Genomic DNA, 20,261 nt, shown 5'->3' on the forward strand with positions numbered 1-20,261 from the left:
TTTGTATGAAAATAAAACAAATACAGTCTTATGAATAAAATGACTAAAATCCAGTATGGGCTTGGGCTGAGACTTCCATCGAATTTTTAGTCTTTGTGAACATGCAGCATCTGAAACATTTGAAAATAATACCGTACACTAAACAAACACAACAGCAGGTGGAAGTAATGGGTAATAGGCGACCCATAGATTTACGTGAAGGCGTTGGATTTGACGTTTACGGTTTATAGCCAATAGCAGCGAACCTTCTCACGTTTGAATGAAGAACAGGCGGTTGACGTTTACTCCTGCAGCAGGTTTGTTTACTTCATTCAAAAACACTTTCTTCAGGAAATATTGTGGTAAGTAGCTGTTCATATTAACCACATGAAATAGCTCAGTTACTTTTATGTACAGCACTTTGTAGCCGAATAATTTAAATAGGGTCACGTCTTATGGGATAACTCTAGCTAACGTTACACAAATGTCCCTGTGAAACTGAAATTCTGCATGGGCTCTGTCATTTAACACAATAATATACTCATTGTTAGGCGTATTAGCTAATTTCGGTCAACGTTAATAACGTTATCTTCCGTAGTTAACGTTACCTAGTTACCTACATAAGGGGTGTATTGATTCCGCCGATTCTGTTGAAAAACGTTTCTTAAACGGAACGAAACGGGGGGGGACTTACTTGAATTAGTCCAGTAGACGTTTTGCAACTGAATCCTATCAATGAATACACCCCAACACTTTTAGCTAAACGCTAACTAGCAAGGCAAGTAGGTAACAGGTCTGATATGGCTCCAACAATAATACCAGGTTGTTTGTATTCTGACAGTAGCCCAGCCACGCAAGCCATCATGTCCACGAGAAGATCGCATACATTTGGAGAGACCATGGTAAGATTTGCATTTTGTTAATGTTGCGACAGTTCGTTTCTGGTATCAGAACAAAATAGTCAGCCCATAGTAACTTCTGATTTATTTGTACTTTAATTAATGCACACACGTGTGTGGTAAATGGGTTGTTCGTATATACGGTCTCGCTGTTTTACCTCGCAGGGCAAACAGAGAAGAGAACGACACATCCTATTGTTCTCGCTTTTATACTCTGACAGAGATAGTTCACGCCCATTGCTGGCCTGTCCGAGGGAGGAGGAGCGTGGTTTAAACTTGCTCCTCCTAACGTCGGCGTGCAGGCTGGTCCCAGCGTCGTGACGCACTTCCTGTTGCCGGTTGTAGTTCTTCTTGTCTTCAACAGTTGATTTACCCGTAGTTTATGTACTTAGCATAGCTTCCCCAGTATATTATATAAGTTATGCATACAAATAGCCAGTTCAACCCTAACAATTTCACACATGTATTATGAAGTTACTAAACACAACTTTCAACCATAATTGTGGATAGCAGTCACTAACATTAACTAGTTAGCTAGCTAAGTTGTTTATCAATAACTGGATGTTGGCTTCTCTCAATGTGCCCAGCCTTCAACAAGATCTGGAGAACGCACTCCATTGAGGTGTGTCCAGAATGAAATGCGCCATCTCTCAACCCCATCTTCTAGACTCAAATCGAGATCAGGGTTGTACAGCAATATCCTCAAAACGCCCAAGGTATGATGAACAGCCAAGCTATGGGCCTATGGATCCTGTTCACTGAACTATTGTTTGAAATTTAAACTGTACCTTATACTTCTCCCATTCTCCCTACAGAATGATGCTGTGTTTATCTACACAGACCCGTTAACACATTGCCCTCCACCAGCTGAGGTCCTATGCTCTCCTAGTGTTCCAAAGCCCAGTGATAAAACTACTACCAGTGATACAGCTCCTACCACTGAGGACACAGCTGTTGATACAAGCAGTGGACTTGGAGACATTACCTTCAAGTCCTTCATCTGTGCTGGGGGTGAGGTTGAGGTTTCAGAGCCCTCAAGGGTTGTAGACGAAACCATCTGGCTACCCAAGAATCAACTGAACATCTCTTCTCTTCCTGGCTATGATGATGAAAACACATGTCTCTCTGACAGTATGGTTACTCAATGCTGCGACAACCATGTGGATCACGTCTATTGTGATTTGGAAAGCGATTTGGCCACAACTGAAGCTGACCTGTCCTTTAATGGGGGTTCAAAGGCCAGTCTTAGTGTTCCACAGTTCACCGATCGAGCCCACAACACAGAGACTGTTACTGGCGGACAGGGAGATGTAACGTTTAAATCTTTCATCTGCACCGGAGGGGAGGTGGAAGTTTCAGAGGCTTCCAGGGTGGCACTTGAGACTATACTCCTACCAAAGGATCAGCCTGCAAACCACCATCAGCCATACAACGACAGTATATGTCAAAGTGTTATACTAGATGACTTGGACATGCAGTCCATCGATGACCGCACAGATCATCTCTATTGTAATATGGCCTCTAGTGCACACCTTTCCTTCAAAGAACCTACACATTGTAGTCTTCAAAGTAGTACTTTGAAATCCATAGAGATGGTCCATACCAATGAAGAGTCAGCTAGTGTTCAAAATGCCACTGGCGGACAGGTTGAAGTCTCAGAGTCCACCAGAGCGTCCGACGACACTATCCTCCTACCTGAGAATCAGACTGTGACCAGTCATCTACCGTACAACGACAGGGTCAACCCAAGCATCATAGAGGAGCAGTCCTCCGATCATGCAAAACACCCTTATAGCCATGTGGAAAGTGAAGGTGCCGTGTTGGAAGCAGACACCGCTGCCATCAGTGAGCCCTCAATGGGAAATGCATCCTTAAGGTCATTGAAGGACCTGGGTGATGTCGCCTGTCAGCTTTTCCCTGAAGGCCCCAAACAGGGTTCTTCTCTCCATGATGGAGACAGCGCCGTGGTTCCATCTATACAGTTGGAATCTGACCGCTCCCTTTGCAATGAGTTTGGAGCCTCGGACAGGAGCTCCACACCTGTAGATGAGGACAACCCATCGATAGTCTCTCACTCCCATTCTCATGGTTCAATGCAGGAGTCCAGTGGGGCCAGAGACAGCGCACTGGGTTCAAGCAGTAACGCTCCTCTTCTCTCCAACACTACAGATGAAGCAAGCTCTGAGAACATTGCTGACGTGTTGACTGAACTACCCAAGATCCCCTTTGTAGCGAGGTGGGCCGGCGATGGTGATGCTTTACAGTTTGAGACCTTCAGCCCTGTTCTTAGCACTACCCCCATGACCAGAAGAGGGGGCATTCAGAAATCGCCTTTCGCCCAAATGGAGGATTCCGCTCTGGAAAACGGCAGGGGCTGTGTCCTCAACTCTGCTGAGGGTAGCATTGTTGTCCCAGCCAACCCAGACAGCCGACTCTGGGCGGCCGTCCTGGAGAGCCCCATGCCTCTACCCAAGTTCAACTCGACGGCAGTGGGTGCAGCATCGACCCACAAGCCCCCTCCTTCTCCAGACCCAGTCACAGAGACTGTGGAGACGAGGCCAGAAGTGGATGTACATCATGTAAAACCCCAAGCCAAGGTGGAGAAAGTAGAGATGGGTCTTTTTGATAATTTACCAAGGTTGGTTTGTGAGCAGCCTTTTCAGCAGCAACTCATCCAGATGGCCCAATTCCTCATCCTGGCATCGGGCAAGATGGACCCTGTTAGCTACCCTGCCCTAGCCCCTAAACCTGCTCCCGCCCCTCCTGTAGTGGAAACTACAGCGGGCACCACGGCTGTAGAGTGCCACAGCATGTGTGTTGGCACCACTCCAGTGAGGCAGGCAGACCGCAGTGCCAACACCTCTGGTCAGTTTGAGAGGAAGAGGGAGTTCTCTGTGTCTGACGCCTGCACCAGCACCGAGACTCTGCTCTGGAAGTGAGTATTGGCCTGTGTGTTTTTGTGAGTGAGAACTCTGTAAAATGTTCTGTGTTTATGTAATATGAACCATGTAAATATTGTTTTTTGGTGTTTGTCTGAGAGAAGTGTACACAAGTTTTTCCCGTGTGTTTGTATGAGAACTGAGTTGACTATTTTCTCTCTGTGTCAGTCTGGCCCCTGGGAGCCTGTGTGGGGTCCCCAGACAGGAGCTGGAGCAGAGGCTGACCTCCACTCTCATCATGGTGGAGGCCCTGGTGCAGCAGCTGTGCACAGCCCGGGGACAGGGCCACTCTAGGGGCCCTGGGCCCTCAGAACTTAGGGACAAGCTTGTCCAGACCGACCACACTGAACTCAGCCAGACGGTAACCTACAAAGACCTCTATGTGACGGCCCTGGAGAGGATCAAGGAGATAGAACTGGACCAGACAACTCTACAGAACCTGCTCCACAGCATGCAGGACACCAGGAGCACCATGACAGCCCTGAGTGGAGACACTGAGGCTGCTCTCAGCAGCATGAGGCAGATAAGAGACCTGGTTAAAGAGGACCAGCACAGCCTGGCTACACAGTATGGTCAGATGAAGTCCCTTTATGAGAAGTGCAAGGAGACCCAGGGCAGGATGGTGCAGAAGGTCCGAGACACCCTGCAGCAGAGAGAGGACTTGAGGAGACGGATGGAGGAGGCTTTCACCGCCAAGGACGCAGCCTTCAGTGTGACCGAGCAGCTGAGGGCTCACTGTGCCGTGCGTATCTCTGAGCTGGAGGAGAGTGTGGGATCTCACCAGGAGCTGATGGCTGCCCTGAACAAGACCTACCCAGAACAGGTACCACACACAGTCTGAGATCAGGGCTAGAGGCAATCGCCTGGTTCCCAGCTTATGCTTATTTTGGTGCTGTGTATTTGTTTTCCCGTGCTCATGTGTGTCCTCACTCAGGTTGCATTGAACAAGGCCTACGTGGAATCCCTCGACTCTGCATCTGAGCTCTTGAGAGGAACCATGACTGATCACGACAGTCTGCATCAAGAGGTATGTCTTTAACCTGGAAGCTACATTGTCTTGTCAGGAAAGAAAAGACATCCAATGTGTTGCAATGTGTTGTTTTGTTGTGTAAGATGTCATATTCTCCCCAGCTGAAAACAGCCAGGCGTCTCCTCCAGAGGGCAACTCCTATACTGGTGAAGCTGAATGAGAAGGCAGCCAACGCTATAGGGGAGAGAGACCAGCACCTCTCGGAGAGAGACCAAGCTGTGGAGGAGAGAGAGCAGGTCTGACCTCCCTTTTCTCTCTCATCTTCCTCATCTCCCACACCTCACAATGTCTCTACTGCCTGTTCTATTTGCTCTGTTCTGTTATCTTCTGCAACTCGTCTCTCCACAATGTTATGGCTTCATTCCAATGCGTCGTGGCTCACTTCTACATGACAGATCCAAGAGGAACTGGACCAAACCAACATGAGTCTCCAAGATGCCAGACAGGAGATTGGGGACCTGAATCTCCAGGCCACCATCATCAATTCAGGTAGGGATTGAAACAGATCATTGAAGGTAACACTTGAGTTTCAAGTGTTATTGTTTAAAAATAAGTGCTTATATGTTTATTTTCTAGCATTGTCATTCCCTCTTGCTCTCCCTCCTTCTCCCTCTCTCAGAGTTGGGTGTTCTGCGTCAGAAGCTGAGTGAGGGAGAAGAGGAGCGAGCTCAGCTGGAGAGGAAGGTCACGGAGCTGTCTGCCACCGTCTCCTCTACCCTGGCCTCCTATGCCTTCCTAGAGCAGGCCCTGGCTGCAGAGTCCACCAAGTTAGTTCAAAGTTAACTCTAAGCTGTTATGGTGCTTCAACTATGGCAGTTGTGAATTCAACTTTTTATATATATAAATGAATGAGAGATAAATAACCTTAACTTTATTTCAGGTTGCAGCAGTCATGGCAAGAAGTCCAGCAAGCTACCGACAGGGCCAACCAGTAAGTGAACTCCTCAGCTACCTCATTTCTCTTATCAACACTACTATTTAAATCTGTATTTTACCATTGAAATGGGCTATTCTGATGTATTTGTATGTTTAGCCCCATCACATTGCAGCTATAAAGATGATTTAACATGAACTAAGACACACACACCTTTTGCTATTGGTAATCAATAATACACATTGGTTTAACTATTAAGGCATGTTTAGCCATTGAGTTTAATTAAGCAATAAGGCATGAGAACCCAGGGATTACTCCGACTAAGGGATGTTCTTAGGCCTGAATAAAGCCAGAGGGAACAGCCCTTAGGAGGGAGTTATCACATGACAATCCCCGGGTTCTCATGCCTTATTGCTTTTATAAAACAGTTGCCAACATATTAATACAAATCTCGATTTTTAAATGAAACATTTTAAACGAGTACATATGTTTTTGTGTTCTGGTCATTTAGTTATTTTCTGTTTGACCCAGTTGTTAATTCGAATCATTCTTTTTGTTCCGAGTTGCTATGCTAAACAAATCATTGGCATGTAGCTAGCTAGCAGATTCAATGATGAGATATAAGAACTTCAATAAATAATGATTTATTAAATATCCAATAGGCCTACATAGGCCGCACTGCGCTTAAGGGAATTATATTTAAGGGAATTCTGACTGTTTACAGTTTCCATGGTGAATTATTCGTTTTGTGTTCAAGCCTACTGGCACAGGAGAAATCCATTTGTAAAATGATAAATTGTTGCAAGGTCATAGAGGCAGACAGGTCAGTTTACAACCCCTAACTGTTGCAAACCAAACAGTAACATGGAAAACTAATGTGTAGATGCTTTTTTTACCCTGAGGGATATAAAGTTTATGAATTTCCTGCCTGGGCTGCGGGACAGTGGAATTATGACATGCTATTTTGCGGGAGTTGTTGTCCCACAACTCTGGCATATGAACCAATCAGCATCCAGGATCCAAACAACCCGTTTTATAACATTTCATTGAACCCCTCCTGCGTCCAGGTTGGAGGGTGCGTTGGTCCAGTCAGAGCAGCGTGTATGTGAGCTGTCCCAGGCTCTGGCCCACAGCGAGGAGCAGCTGAGCCAGCTGCAGAGCCACTCCCACAGCCAGAGCTTGCAGCTGCAGAAGCTCCATGAAGTCCGCGTGCAGCTCAACAGCATGATGGAGATGAACGAGGTAGGGGGACCTCTGGATATCTCTCTGCAGTACTGTATGTGGTGGTGCTCTCTTGCTTTGCGTTCCTCTACCTTTTTCTGTCTCTTTCTCTCTGCTCCTTACCAGTCTCTCTCTCCTTCTTTTACTCTGTAGAGCTCCCTCTTCTCTCTTTCTCTCCCTCTCTTCCTGTGTGCTGATCCTAAACTCAGCTGTGATGAGTGCTGTGTGTAACAGCTCTGTTCCTACTCCCCTGTGTAGTTCCTACAGATGGAGAACGATATGGCCAGGGAGCAGGTGGTGGAGAGCGAGGGGACCCTCCGGGCTAACCTACAGGGGCTCAGGGAGAGGAACATCCAGTGTGAGGACCTCAAAGGAGCCCTCAGCCACCTCCAGTAAGACCCACTACCACTCACTGTGGAGTCATAGTACATTTAGTTATTAGACATGATTTATTTTTAATGAGTTGAGCTGTGATGAGTTCTGGGGTGTGTGTGGGGGGGGGGAGGGTTGTCTCCTATCACTACATGGGACATGGTTATTACAAACAGTTGAATAATTGTCTTTAGCTGATTGTGTGTGTCCAGCGCTGAGAGGGAGGCTTTGCAGGCAGAGCTGGAGGACAGTAAGACCAGAGCCCAGTCGGTCCAATTGGACCTGGTAGAGCAGCTAGCCCAGGCTGTTACTGACATCACCCTGTTACACCACACACTGAGACAACTGACCAACGATGTTCACACTGCTCTGACCACCAAGGTAATCACACACACCCTGTTACACCACACACTGCACACACCCTGTACTAGTCCATAGAAGACTCAGTCTGTTGTGGTGTTATTTCAGAAGCCAGAGGTCTGTGGTAAAGACGAGGTGTCCCAGCCCTCCCTCCCTGTCGAGCGTCATCCCTCCACCTCCTTCGTGGATAGCATCATGGTGGCCATCACCACTGACCTGGCACAGGCCAATGACACACAGCCCCCCTTAGACATGACAGAGGAACCACAAGCTGAAGGGTTGGGCAGCGAGACCAGCGCCTTCACTCGCCTCGCCCCCATCACTCCTAAGAAGTGTCAAGGTGAGGCCTCCATTGCATCTCCCCAGGGGGGTGGCTGGTAGCCCCAGGGGGGTGGATGGTAGCTGTTCAGTAGGGTACACTGTAGTAAAACCTTACAACAAAAACTAAAGTGCGTGTTCTTATTGGACAAGTTCATAGCACCTCCCCTGTTTCACTGTTTCAAAACGTTTCCAGACTGAACACAACCCATTTGTTTGTCTGTATAGATGTGTCCTGGGCCCAGTCATTAAATGCCCGCCCTTCCTGGTTTCAGTGGTGCCTCCAGAGGAGGAGCAGAGTAGTGTGGTGGAGCTGCTAGCAGACCTGGCTAACACAGTCTCTGAGCTCAGCTCCACCATCACACAGCTACGACAGAGCAAGGACACCGAGCAGGAGGCACTGAACAACACCATGTAAGCACTGTGACGTGTGTGGCATTTATGTTGTGTTGAGATGTGAAGCTTAGAATTTCTCCTTTAAGCATTCAATTATTTACTGTTTTATTTACCTTCGTGGTCTCTATAAGTCAGTGTTTCCCAACTCCAGCCCTCCAGTAACCCCAACACCACACATTGTTGTAGCCCCGGACAAACACACCTGAACTCATTGAGGGCTTGATGATTATGACAAGTTGAATCCAGTGTGGGGAACACTGCCCTATGTCAAGTTCCATCATTAGGGTTAAACCCAGGGTTTCCCAAACTCTGTCCTGGGGACCCTAAGGGGTGCACGTTTTGGTTTTTGACCTAACACTACACAGCCGATTCAACTAATCATCGCACTTTGATGCACAGGGTTTGGGATACGCTGAGTAAACCTAACCAATAATTGTATTGTGATACCAGCTGTGGGCTGCAGGGGGAGCAGCAGGCCCAGGCCCACAGACACAGGGCTGAGGTGTCAGAGCTGAGGAGCCAGCTGAGCCGTCTCCAGACCCAGCTAGGCCGGGACCAGGTGACTCTACAGAACAAGGCCCAGGTGAGACACTACACTGCTCTCAGATCAGACCGTACAACTGAAAACACCAGGTTTAGTTACACTTAACTTCTTACCTGCGTTAAACCCTGTATTTGTGAGCATATTGGCAAAGTGCTGCCAATACTTGTGCATTATAGATTATTTTACTGAGAAATCTAGACATTTGCTATTACTTTCTTGGCTACAGGACGAGACATGTGTGATTACTTGACTGACATGGTATTTTGGTGAATAGTGGTCTGTGTGACTGAGGCTGAACCCAGGTCATTTGTTCTGTTTTACCAGGAGGTTGACACTATGAAAAGGATCTGCAGTGAAGTGAATGAGGCCAGGGAGTTTCTTTACAAGCACAAATCTGAGAACAAAGTAAGGGACTATATCACTTTTTCGACCAAAAAATACTTGGTTGGCTACATTCACTTTATTTCGTCTTCCTAAAAGTTCTCGGGCAACATTTTATCCTCGTGTGAATTGTCACCTATATGTCATGATGTGCTTCCATTTAGCCTATGTTACGTTGCTGCTATGTTCTGTAGGAGCTGCGTAGGGAGGTGGCAGACCTGCGCCGTTCGCTGCACCAATCACAGGTAGAGTCCCAGGCTCTAAGGGACGAGCTAAGAAAGACCGGCAACCAATCAGCACACAGCATGCATTCCATGGACGACAAGATCCGCCTACTGAAAGAGGTACCATCCAGACCATAGGTTGCCTGTTATCCCTGTAAGAACTGCTAGGGCTACCCTACGGTGTCCATGTCCCTGCTGTCCTCACACCTAGACACTGGGCCGTCTGCGCACTATATTTCCATCTGAACGCACCACAGCGCCCTACATGACCCAACCTTGGGTTGTTTTAAATTGGCCATAATTACATCTCAAATACCTCCCCCCCACACCAACCCTGCAGCCTTGAAAGACCAAGCAATCCTCTCCCTCCAACACTAGTTGTCTTTGACAGGCAGTAGGACCTTAAACACTGTCTCCACCACAGGTGGAAAGACTAAAGAGGACTCTGTTGGAAGCTGAGGAAGGAAGAGCAAAGCTTCTGGAGAGAGCCAAGAGACATGTAAGTGTCTATGCAATCTATACACAAGTGTGCCACCCCGCCTCTGATTTGGTAAACATTTGAGGGATGGGCCTAGAGAAATGTAGCCACTCTCAAATTCATAGGCAGAGCTATGGATGATGCATTTCCATCTATGATATCAAAATTATAGTTTTAACCAGGTTTTGAGGCTATAAAGTGTTTGTAAACACTGTAAATGTAAACAAACACTGGAGTAAAACAAGCACATATGTTGGCTTCTGATGGGCGTCACAGTTGAGCTAAGCTCATGAGGCATTTATAAGTTATATTCTTCAAGAATCAATGGGTGTGTATAATTAATTTTTAAGTCCAAAAATGGATGTTGCGACTAAGGATTCCAGCTTTATGGAAAGCACTTCATATGTAAGTGGTATCCAATGCACAAGTCACCAGCTTCAATGTTCCCCTCTGTCTCTGCAGCAAATGATCCACGACACCAACCAGAAAAAAGTGGAGAAGGAACTTCGTGTCCTTGACGATATGATTGAGACGGTCAGAAAGGTGAGAGTACAGGGATATACGTTTTTCTGTTTGAAATGTAAAGGTAGATTCAGCGATATGACGTAGATGTTGAAAGTAAACCGCATAGTGGGTACATTTCCACTAACTAAGAGCACTGAAGCGCGAGGCTCCACTTCTCCTCTGTTTTGGTCCTGTGGCTGGCAAGTTGTAAAAGCGTGACGCGAATCCGTGCACATGCACAAATACTATGTGAGAGCGAAGTCTTGCAACTTGCTCATCTCAATATCTGCAGTGCTGCTCGTGGCAACGTCATTTTGCTGAGTCTACCTTTAATAGAAATGGTCATTCATATGTGTTACTTGATGTATATTGATAGTTTGGCATTAGACTTGACACTTTCCTTTTCTTTCTCTACAGACTTTGTCTTCTGTTCCTGACGTTGTCAAGAACTGCAAGGAACTCAAGACTCTAGTCGAATATCTTGGTTAATGTCATATTATAAATTGTAGTTTTAATCAGTTCTGTTTTTTAAAATGTTTTCTTAAACCTATTTGTACAAATAAAAGAATCTGGTAACACGTCTGAGTAGTTTTGATGGAATTGATTTATGTTAACTGGATTGTAAACGTTTACAGCATTACAATATACAGCCGAACACTTCTGCAATTGCGAACGGTATGAAATTTAGTCGTCATAATATTACAGAGCGTTCTGGTTTGATAGACTTGGAACACTCAATGAAATGATTCCAACCGCTCTCCACTGAGTTAAAAAAAAATCTAAACTTGAACAGAATGGAGTTGGTTTGAAATGTTTCTGGGGTTTCCATGAAAGTACATTCACACATTGTATTTATGTACAGTTTACCAGTACAAGAATGGCTTTACATCTGTTACTCACTTTTATACATTACTGGATTGACATTACAATGATGTAATGTGGAATTCATTTTGGGTGTAAAAAAACAAACATCTCCAAAGATATGATTTATAATTTGTCAGCCCACTAACTACAGAGGGCCCTTAAGTGTTGACAGAGTATGCTGTTATAGCCTAATTGGTGGTTGGCAAAATCGATTGTATTACAACGGTTTCATAAATCTTTCGACAAGTAAAATCATATTTGACAAGTAGGTAATTTCTTGATGTTGCACTGTGAAATGTCATCTAAATCATTTTCTGTCTGCCGTGCTCCTCGTCGTTTCTGCTTGGCTGCTTTTCAATACGACTCATTTTCTTTTTATATACACCGTCTCTCCAAAACACGTGCTGTCCGACACTGTTCTCAATTAGATGTAACAAATACCTAAGACGTGAGTTGCTGTCGGCTCCAAGGAATTTATCCCACAGTCTATCCAGGTGGATTTGTGATATTGACTTTTATATTTCATTACCAGTAGGAGATTAGAATTTGTATTGTCAAAAGGACTTGATATTTGATCACTTAAATTAGTGAAACTTTTATCTGCAGATTTATTTTGACTAACTTCACCCATTTAGATTCACTTAATGCATGATGAATATAGTCAATGTGTCTGTCAACAACTACATGTCGGTACAGAGCCTTCAAAGTATTCACACCCCTTGACATTTTCCACATTTTGTTGTGTTAGTCTGAATTTAAAATTGATTACGTAGTGACGTTTCACAGGCCTACACACAATACCCCATAATGGCAAAATGGAATTATGTTTTTAGAAATGTTTACAAATTTAAAATGACAAGCTGAAATGTCTTGAGTCAATAAGTATTCAACCCCTTTGTTAGGGCAAGCTTAAATACGTTCAGGAGTAAATATTTGCTTAACAAGGCTTAAGTTGCATGGACTCACTCTGTGTGCAGTAATAGTGTTTAACATGTTTTATTATGAATACCTAATCTCTGTACCCCATACATAGAATTATCTGTAAAGTCCCTCAGTCGAGCGTGAATTTCAAACATGGATTGAACCACACACGCCAGGGAGGTTTTCCAATGCCTCACAAAGAAGGGCACCTATTGGACGATGGGTAAAAAACATAAAGCAGAATATCCCTTTGAACATGGTAAGTTATTAATTACACTTTGGATGGTGTATCAATACACTCAGTCACTACAAAGATACAGGTGTCCTTCCTTACTCAGTTGCAGGAGAGGAAAGAAACCGCTCAAGGATTTCACCATGAGGCTAATTGTGACTTTAAAACAGAGTTTAATGGCTGTGATAGGAGAAAACTGGGGCTGGGTCAACAACATTGTAGTTACTCCACAACACTAACCTAAATGACAGAGTGAAAAGAAGGAAGCCTGTAAAGAATAAAAATATTCCAAAACATGCATCCTGTTTGCAATAAGGCACTAAAAGTAAAACTGCAAGAAATGCGCAAAGAAATTCACTTTATGTTCTGAATTTAAATGGTTATGTTTGTTGCAAATCCAATACAACATTACTGAATACCACTCTTCATATTTTCAAGCATGGTGGTGGCTGCATTATGTTTTGGGTATGCTTGTCATCTGCAAGACTAGGGAGTTTTTTTTTAGGATAAAAAGAAACATAGAGCTAAGCACAGGCAAAATCCTAGAGGAAAACCTGGTTCTGTCTGCTGTCCACCAGACACTGGGAAACAAATTCACCTTAAAACAGGACAATTAACCTAAAACACAAGGCCAAATATACACTGGAGTTGCTTACCAAGACAACATTGAATGTTCCTGAGTGGCCTAGTTACAATTTTTACTTATCGCCTTGAAAATCTATGGCAAGACTTGAAAATGGCTGTCTAGCAATGATTAACAACCAACTTGAAAGAGGTTGAATAATTTTAAAAAGAATAATGTGCAAATATTGTACAATTCAGGTGTGAAAAGCTCTTAGACTTACCCGGAAAGACTCACAGCTGTAATCGCTGCCAAAGATGATAAAAAAATGTATTGACTCATGTATTGACTTTTTTGTATTTCTTTTTCAATAAATTTTCCAAAATGTCTAAAAACATTGTCATTTGGGGGTATATTGAATTCAGGCTGTAGCACAAAATGTGGAATAAGTCAACGGGTATGAATACTTTCTGAAGGCACAGTACTTTTTTTAAAACGCTGTCCCCGTTATTCAGGTACACATACAGTTGAAGTTGGAAGTTTACATACACTTAGGTTGGAGTCATTAAAACTCGTTTTTCAACCACTCCACAAATTTCTTGTTAACAAACTATAGTTTTGGCAAGTCGATTAGGACATCTACTTTGTGCATGACACAAGTAATTTTTCCAACTATTGTTTACAGACAGATTATTTCACTTATAATTCACTATCACAATTCCACTGGGTCAGAAGTTTACATACACTAAGTTGACTGTGCCTTTAAACAGCTTGGAAAATTCCATTAAATGATGTCATGGTTTTAGAAGCTTCTGATAGGCTAATTGGCATCATTTGAGTCAATTGGAGGTGTACCTGTGGATCTATTTCAAGGCCTACCTTCAAACTCAGTGCCTCTTTGCTTGACATCATGGGAAAATCAAAAGAAATCAGCCAAGACCTCAGAAAAAAATTGTAGACTTCCACAAGTCTGGTTCATCCTTGGGAGCAATTTCCAAACGCCTGAAGGTACCGCGTTCATCTGTACAAACAATAGTACGCAAGTATAAACACCATGGGACCACGCAGCCATCATAATGCTCAGGAAGGAGACGCGTTCTGTCTCCTAGAGATGAACGTACTTTGGTGCGAAAAGTGCAAATCAACCCCAGAACAACAGCAAAGGACCTTGTGACGATGCTGGAGGAAAGAGGTACAAAAGTATCTATATCCACAGTAAAACGAGTCCTATATCGACATAACCTGAAAGGCCGCTCAGAAAGGAAGAAGCCACTGCTCCAAAACTGCCATAAAAATGCCAGACTACGGTTTGCAACTGCACATGGGGACAAAGATCGTACTTTTTTGAGAAATGTCCCCTGGTCTGATAAAACAAAAATAGAACTGTTTGGCCATAATGACCATCGTTATGTTTGGAGGAAAAAGGGGGAGGCTTGCAAGCTGAAGAACACCATCCCAACCGTGAAGCACGGGGATGGCAGCATCATGTTGTGTGGGTGCTTTTCTGCAGGAGGGACTGGTGCACTTCACAAAATAGATGGCATCATGAGTATGGAACATTATGTGGATATATTGAAGCAACATCTCAAGACATCAGTCAGGAAGTTAAAGCTTGGTCGCAAATGGGTCTTCCAAATGGATGATGACCCCAAGCATACTTCCAAAGTTCTGGCAAAATGGCTTAAGGACAGCAAAGTCAAGGTATTGGAGTGGCCATCACAAAGCCCTGACCTCAGTCCTACAGAAAATTTGTGGGCAGAACTGAAAAGGCGTCTGCGAGCAAGGAAGCCTACAAACCTGACTCAGTTACACCAGCTCTGTCAGGAGGAATGGGCCAAAATTCACCCAACTTATTCTAGGAAGCTTGTGGAAGGATACCTGAAACATTTGACCCAAGTTAAACAATTTAAAGGCAATGCTACCAAATACTAATTGAGTGTATTTAAACCTTTGACCCACTGGGAATGTGATGATAGAAATAAAAGCTGAAATAAATCATTCTCTCTACTATTATTCTGACATTTCACACTCCTAAAATAAATTGGTGATCTTAACTGACCTAAGACAGGACATTTTTACTAGGATTAAATGTCAGGAATTGTGAAAAACTGAGTTTAAATGTATTTGGCTAAGGTGTAAGTAAACTTCCGACTTCAACTGTAGCTGATCTGAAACGACCTCATAACAATGGCATAAAACAGTTTTTTCCTTCTCTTCCTCACTTTTAAGTCTTGTTGTCCTGAGTGTAAAGTATATTTAGACAATAGACTGTCTGAGCCACACACACGTTTTACCTGACACCACTGAACACGTAGTGTACTGAGTTAAAATATCAGGTTCCAAGTGAATTCATTTGCTGATTGCTGGTTCTTTAGCGAAGATTAGGCCAGGCTTTCTGAGTGTGCGCTACAGATGTAGGATCCTAATTTGAGCCAGGTTGCTAGAGCAGGAAAATAATCTTGCAGCAACAGGAAATGTGAATTATTATGTGGATTGTAATTAATGGATATTTTTGTAGGGGTTAATAAAACATTTTTTGCAAGTCTGTAATATCCGCTTTGAAATGTCAGACTTCAGAAGCATTTTTAAACCTCAAATACTGCACAAGTTTTAGTTCTCCTGCAACAGGGTGATCAAATTAATATCCTACATCTGTACACTGATGTCTGGACATGACACTTGGGCCTGCCGTTCACAGTGACTGATAATTCTATGGCTCCAGACACACTTCATGTCCAACTGAGCTGAAATGATGGAGGGGAGGAATGGGCTGCACAAAAGATGCAGTCTGAAATGTCTTAAGTGCCTGTTTCTGGCAAGGAATGAAGGAAACAGTCTTTTTGTTAATGTCATGAAGCATGAAGTGTACGCGTTGAAGAGTGCTTTTACTTTTGCTCTTCTCTAAGCTGTATGTATTTCTATTACATTCCTTTAGCTGTAAATCTACAGAATTATGGACTTTTCAGTGACACAATTCTATTATTATGCTTCTGCTAAAATGTTTATTCTATTCTACTGAGCCATTTACTTTATATTCATGTTCTTATTTTTTATTGTTTCTTATAGTTGTTGCTTTGTCGAGAAGGAACCTGCAAGTAACCATTTAATTGTGTGTATCCTGACCTGTGCATGCGAATAATAACAACGTGAAACATTCCCATAACTCCTTGCATGACCATTTCCAATTGTTGCACTTTACAACAATTATTAAAGTGTTAAGTGGATCCAAATCAAGAGTTTTGATTTCTACCATTGAAACTCCTTTTCTCACAACTTGCACTACAGGTATCCGCATATTTTCTTCAATGATACATTTATCTTTGTAGTAATTATGTTGTTCTGCTTAAATTAATGTAATTCAACTATGATTCCTTATTAAAAAAAGGCACAAAATACTTCTTAAGCATTTTTTTCAAAACATCTTTATCAAATGCACAAAATGAAACAATAATTTACACAGTTTAAATTCCATTACAAATACATTTAGACAATTACATAAAAAAAAGGCCCTGCACACATTCAACTCATGAAAATTGAGCTTTTGCAACCACAGATTTTCACCACAGTAAAGAAAACGAACTGCAAAACCTCATCCAGGCTTTTGAGATACACTCGATGAAGCTACAAAGTGATACAAGTCCAGACACATACTTTAACCTTTAAATTCAAATCTCAACTGTACACACATTATGGTGCATCATGATATGGATTTAAACAATGTATATTTAACAATGTTGTGTCCTGATCATTGCACTTGATACTTGAGCGTGTATACATTGTATTGCAGTCCATATCATATTTGTCACAGTTACTGAATTAATGACATTTTATATTTCAAAACATGCACATTGATTCAAGTCAAAATAACACACCAAAACATGACGGAAAACTCCTGTTCATTTTATGTCCTTTAGTCTTTTCTTTTTCAGTCATGCCATCCCACTAACACCAGTGTCTCTCACATAGCCGCCAACTGAAACGGAAAAGTCCACTGGAATTGTTCTTTCCAAAAACCAACCCAATGCATAATTCTTTGAAGACTGTTCCTCAGATGGCAGACACGAACCTATCCATGTTCCCCGAGTACGTGGGGTGTCTTAGGTAGGCTCCAGTGCTGGTGGTACCTGCACCATTATACTGGACCAACGAGCCCAACTGTCCCGGGGACACTCGCCCATAATGCTCCACAGCATCTCCAGCCATGTGGGGTGAGGAGTGGGAGTGGAGACTCCCTGACCCTCCATACCCCTGGCTGTGTCCCTGGCTGTAGGAGCCCTGAGGTGGGTGGTGGTGTGGGTGGTGGTGGTGTCCGTTGGGGCCCGAGTAGGGAAACCCCACATGGGCCGAGGAGCGGGACAGCATGGCCCCTCCACATGACTGGGCCTGGAAGGCTGGGGCACCAAGGTTACAGTGGCTGGGGCCCCCAGCGGGGCCTCCCTCTGGACTGAAGCTCCTGCTGGGCTGCTGCATCATCTCGGGCCCCTGACACCCGGAGGAGTGCCCTATGATTGTGTTGATGCTGAACATGCGGGAGTGAGACTGGCAGTGAGGACCGAACCCAGGGGGCGAGGATGATGGGTAGTAGGCAGAGGGTAGCTGACCATGCTGGCCGTACGGGGTACTCACCGCCATATTGGAGCCGTACACGGAGCTGGAGTAGGTCGAGCGAGCGATCTGGACAGGCGAGAAGACGGGGGACTCATGTACAAATGACGTGTAGGTCGTAAAGTCACAGCGCTTGAACCTCTTCCTGCGCCGGAGGAAGCTGCCGCTCTCGAACATGTCTTCTGCGTTGGGGTCCAGGGCCCAGTAGTTACCCTTCCCGGGCCTCCCTGGCTCCCTAGGGATCTTGATGAAGCAGTCGTTGAGGGTCAGGTTGTGGCGGATGGAGTTCTGCCACTTCTTGGAGTTGTCTTGGTAGAAGGGGAACCGCTCCGTGATGAACTTGTAGATGCCGCCCAGGGTCAGCTTATGGTTGGGCGAGTTGGCTATCGCCATGGAGATGAGGGCGATGTAGCTGTAGGGGGGCTTCCCTCGCTGGAGGGGTCTCTTCCTGCGGCGGCCCCTTGACGGTTCACCCGACACTGTTGTGATGGTATGAGGGGGGTTGGGAGCAGGCAGGGAGATCTCAGAAGGAGTGTCTTTCTCCACTTTGACCACCGGCATGGTTGAGTGTAGTTCGTAAATGTCCAAAACAGAACGGACTAACTTGCAAAGTTAATGGTCTAGGTCGTTCTAAGGTTGTCCAAAAGTGCAGTATGTCATCGACAGGAACAGTAGCAGACGCAGGGAGAGAAGAGCAATACAATATTTACTAGAAAGGAAGGTTTCAACATTCCTTCTTCAAAAACTCACAGTCTTCAAAAACTCAGTCCTCAAGTCCAGAAATTAGCAGTTCAACAAATAAAGGTGGTTTGCGTTCCCAGTTTTCTATATATCCAGGATAGTCTCGTCAGGTAGAGAATACAGTGACTGTAAACACGTTCTTCCAGTTGTGTGTGTGAGTGTCAGTGAGTTACCTGAGGTCTCGACTACCTCCTCTGCAGCACACCTGAGCCACACCCCCACCCAGGGACTGACTCACCTCAGTAAAAGGGTTTATTGTTCATGTGTTTTAAAATGGATGTAATGCCACTGGCAGTTTTTTTAAAGTGTATATTTAGGACATTTTTTGTTGCTGTTGCTGTAAGTATTGGATGTAGGAGTAGCACTGACTTTTCAGTAACATGTATAAGATAGTAAACGATTGAAATTACGAAAATATTAAAAAAAGTAGATTCTCTGTTTTTAGTTCATTCCAATTTAACCAGATTTCAGTAAATAAATGAATCGGATGATCTCAGTATCGCACTACAGCTGTCCAATATGTTCTATTAAGGTACTTTTCAAACCCTGTGACCAATGAATAAAAAAACTCAACTGTCTTTCCTTCCAACCATTCAAATACAGCTCTAAAGTTACACCTCAAGTTGATTTGAAAAGGTCCAAAATGGACCCTTGTTGTTTTGATGTTGAACACTAAAAGGCCTCTTTAGTGGTGATTTAACCTAGGGATTGTTGTTCTTCTGCGTTTCCTTGTTTGTTTTGGCCCAGTGGTTAGCTGGGCCCAGCTGTGTTAAGAGATGTAAATGTTGTCCAGACAGAACCTGCCCTGTGATTTTATGCATGCAAAGCAAGGCCATGCAGGCAGCACACTCCTGGACATAACCTGAGAATGAGGGACAAACATAAAATCAGAATTACGAGTACATTTTTTAAATGTATATTGTTGTTAATTCATTGTCCTGAATATATGGCAGTATCATTATTTGAAGAAAATTTCACTATTCTTCCTTTGTTTGTATGGTAGAGCTTTTACAAGTCTTTTTGTGTTTGTACAATATGACTATGTGTTATGACCATAATATTGATTGGCTTCTTACTTCACTGAAATACACGTGCTATTAGATACGCTTGTTATCAACTTGATGACAAAACATTTTGCCATTTGACCAGCGCCAACAACAGTACCTCACTCACTCCTCTCAACAGCCCTTTTGGTATGTGATGATGAGTCCCAGTCTACTCCAGAGTGCTATGGTTAACTAAGTCAATCTTTTAAGCAAACAGAATGGGAACACCCCTGCTGCGCTCTCCCAGCACTCAACACTAACAGAGTTACACGAAGTGCTAGTGTCAGACCCAGAGAGGTGGAGGGAGGGAGGCTTCCCCCAGACAACAGCCCGATGAAAGGCCCTGCCTCCTGGGGTGGGCTGGGGCTGTGGGTCCCCTGGTCTGTAGGCTCTGGAGCTAAGGGCCTTACACCATGAGGTGTCATCACCACAGAGGTGAATACGCCCTAGGTTCCCGTAAAATTCCACATAGCTGTCATTTCCTGGTAATCCCTAGCGCCCGAAGGAATTATCCGGGGCATCTCACAATGGCCGCTTCTTGGCCCCGTGTCAGCATTGAGGCAAAGCTCCTGTGATGACAGACATTCATAACCTGCGTATTGATGGGTTCAATATTATATAATTCTATTGAATATACAATATTTGTATTTTATTTCACTAGGGAAGTCAGAGATATTGATATCACATTTTTCAAGTAAGTCCTAGTGAGCCTCAAGTGAAATGACTGGTCTATGGAAGAAAACTTATTTGGCCCTTTTGTATTTATATGGA

The 20,261-nt window shown here is 44.1% G+C and overlaps 2 protein-coding genes across 6 annotated transcripts; one reads left to right on the forward strand and one right to left on the reverse strand.

Annotated features, from left to right (window-relative positions):
- Positions 1-200: 200 nt before the first annotated feature.
- LOC106610270 (sperm-associated antigen 5) lies at positions 201-11,100 on the forward strand. Of its 5 annotated transcripts, none has more exons than XM_014209523.3 (21): positions 202-296; positions 821-881; positions 1,466-1,594; positions 1,694-3,813; positions 3,986-4,640; positions 4,752-4,844; positions 4,949-5,083; positions 5,243-5,336; positions 5,467-5,614; positions 5,728-5,778; positions 6,789-6,963; positions 7,201-7,334; positions 7,527-7,695; positions 7,783-8,014; positions 8,268-8,406; positions 8,839-8,971; positions 9,257-9,337; positions 9,508-9,657; positions 9,962-10,036; positions 10,478-10,558; positions 10,937-11,100. In XM_014209523.3, exons 2-21 carry the CDS (start codon positions 843-845, stop codon positions 11,006-11,008), a joined length of 4,905 nt encoding a protein of 1,634 aa, XP_014064998.3. In that variant the 5' UTR covers positions 202-296; positions 821-842; the 3' UTR covers positions 11,009-11,100. The 5 variants fall into 5 exon arrangements, 4 of the variants coding, with proteins under 4 accessions (XP_014064998.3, XP_082834581.1, XP_082834582.1 ...); XM_082978455.1 differs by having other exon boundaries at positions 222-341; XM_082978456.1 differs by having other exon boundaries at positions 247-341; positions 824-881.
- A 5,410-nt stretch (positions 11,101-16,510) lies between these two features.
- Positions 16,511-18,765, reverse strand: LOC106610269 (forkhead box protein E1). Its single transcript, XM_014209519.3, has one exon. It carries the CDS (start codon positions 18,262-18,264, stop codon positions 17,146-17,148), a length of 1,119 nt encoding a protein of 372 aa, XP_014064994.1. The 5' UTR covers positions 18,265-18,765; the 3' UTR covers positions 16,511-17,145.
- Between the last annotated feature and the right edge of the window lie 1,496 nt (positions 18,766-20,261).

Source organism: Salmo salar, chromosome 08, assembly GCF_965601325.2.
Source record: "Salmo salar chromosome 08, fSalSal1, whole genome shotgun sequence".
Classification (NCBI taxonomy): Eukaryota; Metazoa; Chordata; class Actinopteri; order Salmoniformes; family Salmonidae; genus Salmo; species Salmo salar.